Raw genomic sequence first — 2,674 nt, forward strand, 5'->3', positions numbered from 1 at the left:
ACCTTTCTAGCACTCATGGTCAACTGTGAGAATAGCCTCTGCTCCTACTGACGAGCACACTTCTGCATTAGGTTCTTTCAAAGGAGGCTGGTATTATCCTAATTTACAGTTAGTTGGAGACACTGCTGCATCCTGTTGCAAAGCCTGGTGTCTTTGATTGTACTTGCTTTGATTGCAGATCACCATTGATAAAAAGAGAAAACACAAGCTGCTTGTTATTATTTTAATCCCTTTATTTTAAGGGTTGTAGAAATGAGAAAAAGGATCACGTAAGGTTACTTCTAAATAGTGAGAGGGAAAGCAAGCACAGTTCTTAGGTTTATAGGAATTACATTACCGGATCTATTATTTGATGTGGGACTGATTAGATCTGTGACTTTATGTGTACATGTGTGTCTCTTGCTTCTGAACCATCCCCTGCTGAGGGGTGTAGGTGCACGGGAAGGGTATGTATATAATGCTTCTCCTCTCCTGGATGAATTTGCTGGTTTGCACATGCTGCAAGTGTTTGTGCAGAGTTCGCAGCTTCACATCAGCCGTGTCTGAAACAGTGGGCTGCATACATCAAAGAGCAAGCTGGTTCCTTTCTGTGTTTGTGGCAAGATGGGGAAGAACCTTTCCTTTCCTGCCTCTGCCTATTGCTGTTCCAAATGTGAAAAACAAACTGGTTTGGGGAATGCTCTACTCTTGCATTCAGCACATGCAGATTTGATGCTCTTATGCAACATCTTTTGCTTAGTGTGCATTGATGTAAAACAGGAAGAGACGGAATACTGTCCTGCTTTCCTGGGTTCAGCTAAAGAGAATTTTCCTCTGGGTGTTGTTGTGTTGCTGCAACTTAACCTTATTTGATTCTTTCTTTTTTCCATTAGAACATACAGGAATGGAAGGTAAACCTGGCTGAACTAAGGACCACCCTAGTATTTTCCCTGGATCGCTGAGATTTGGATTGCAATCTGTGCTAGACAGTTGCAGCTTGAGCCAGTCCAAGTTTTCTGTGTTCCCTCTTGATCTGAATTACTTACCTGTTGGATCAAGAAAATACTTCATTTGACACCCGTGTACTTATATTTACTTCTGTGTGAAGAGGAGGTGTCACTGGACCAGATTGCCCTGGCTGTGATGTTCAGGAACAAATGGATGCCTGCAAATAAAGGTCTGAAGCCCAGATTAGGAAGGGAAACAGAAGGTTAAAGTGTTTTGATGCATTTACTGTTAGAAATTCTGCCTATGAATTTGTGGAGTTTTAACAAAAGTCTTTTCTTTCAGCTGTTTTAATAAAGGAGTTTGTGGTCAGTGTGGTGCATAGTTAATGATAATCGTTAGCTCTAGTCATTACACTTGTGAAAAGATGGTGCATCAGTAAAGCAAGTGAGTGGGTAAAAACTTCCATTTCCAGGTTCAGGTCTGTTTCAGCCAGGTTTATAATCCCTGCAGTTTTGATCTCAAAGTCTAACAGAGTCATGTGCTGGTCTGGGACTGTGTATGTAGAAAAAAGATTGAGGTCACAGAGCAGGCAAAGTCACTGGCAAATAAAACCCAGCCTGCAAATAAAATGGTTTTAACTGTCTAGGGACTTCTGATTTTCTCCTTCATGTCTAGGGAAATTCACTCCCAGTTAGGTTTTATGTGCACTGGTGAGAAAGTACAGAACTTCTGTCCATACTGTAGATCTGCTGATATTTTCTCTTTTCTTTAGAAGGAGGACTGCCAATGCTTTAGGTGTCAGGGACATTAAGTCCTTTGTAACAAACCCCTTGTATCTGTAATGTTCCTCATTGACTTGTTTGTGTCTCCTGATGAACAGAGAAGTAGCAGTTCCCAAGATGCTGGCACCCTGCCTTCTGAGAAGAGTGGTCCTTACAGTTCCTTTTGTGTTTGTGGTCGCACTGCTTCTCGCAGAGCCTGTCAGATCTGAACAAGAGGCAGGAACGGCCATACCAGCTGAAAGTATGTACCACCCTACAGTCCTCTCATACAGTTTGTACTGCAGTTTTCATCTTCGGGGACTTCACATTGCTGAAGCTTGTCCAAACTATTACAACTGTTTTGGATGTTTTGCTTATGTTGTTTTAGAATCACAACTTGATAGCATATCAGTGCTGTTTTTCTCCTGCATCCAAGGCTTTCCACTCTCTTACCCTTATTTCCTGCCTATTGCTATCCTGCTTGTACCTGAAACTTGCCACTGTTCTGTCCCTTTTCTTTTGTGCAGCCCTTCCATTGTGTTCACTCTTTCTATGTCAGAAATAATCCTGGTTTTGCTTTTCAGAGACATTTTTGAGACTTGCTTTTTTCGGCTGGCACTGACTGTTCATTACATCTTTCATCTGTGGTAGTGTCTACTGTATTAAAGTCAGTACTTTTTATTAAAAAGAGTCACAATGAAGATGCCAAGAAAGCACACTTTGTCAAAACTTAATCCTGAAACCTTCAGCCACCTAATCTTCCTTTGCTGATCTGTGTTTAGTTTACATCACATAATGGCAGGTCCTCGCATCAAGTTGTTGATGTGGAAAATGCTGTCCTCTCCTTATGTCTGGTGCATAAATGATAACACTAAGGTTGTGTGGTGATAACAATGAAAGAGGAGGTCTTTAATACTGTTCAGTGTTTGTTTTATAAATATTATTTATTTATTTATTTATTTATTTATTTAGCCCATTAAAGAATT

General features: G+C 40.7%; 1 protein-coding gene across 1 annotated transcript in view; it reads left to right on the top strand.

Annotated features, from left to right (window-relative positions):
- Nucleotides 1-2,674, top strand: part of LOC104391026 (neuropeptide-like protein C4orf48 homolog) — an 8,898-nt gene that overhangs the window by 690 nt on the left and 5,534 nt on the right. The window contains exon 2 of the mRNA XM_010000241.1: nucleotides 1,808-1,950. Within this exon, the coding sequence (XP_009998543.1) occupies nucleotides 1,827-1,950 (124 nt within the window). The 5' untranslated portion in view covers nucleotides 1,808-1,826. The remainder of the gene's footprint in view (nucleotides 1-1,807; nucleotides 1,951-2,674) is intronic.

This window comes from Chaetura pelagica, unplaced genomic scaffold (assembly GCF_000747805.2).
Source record: "Chaetura pelagica isolate M959 unplaced genomic scaffold, ChaPel_1.0 scaffold116, whole genome shotgun sequence".
NCBI classification, from domain to species: domain Eukaryota; kingdom Metazoa; phylum Chordata; class Aves; order Apodiformes; family Apodidae; genus Chaetura; species Chaetura pelagica.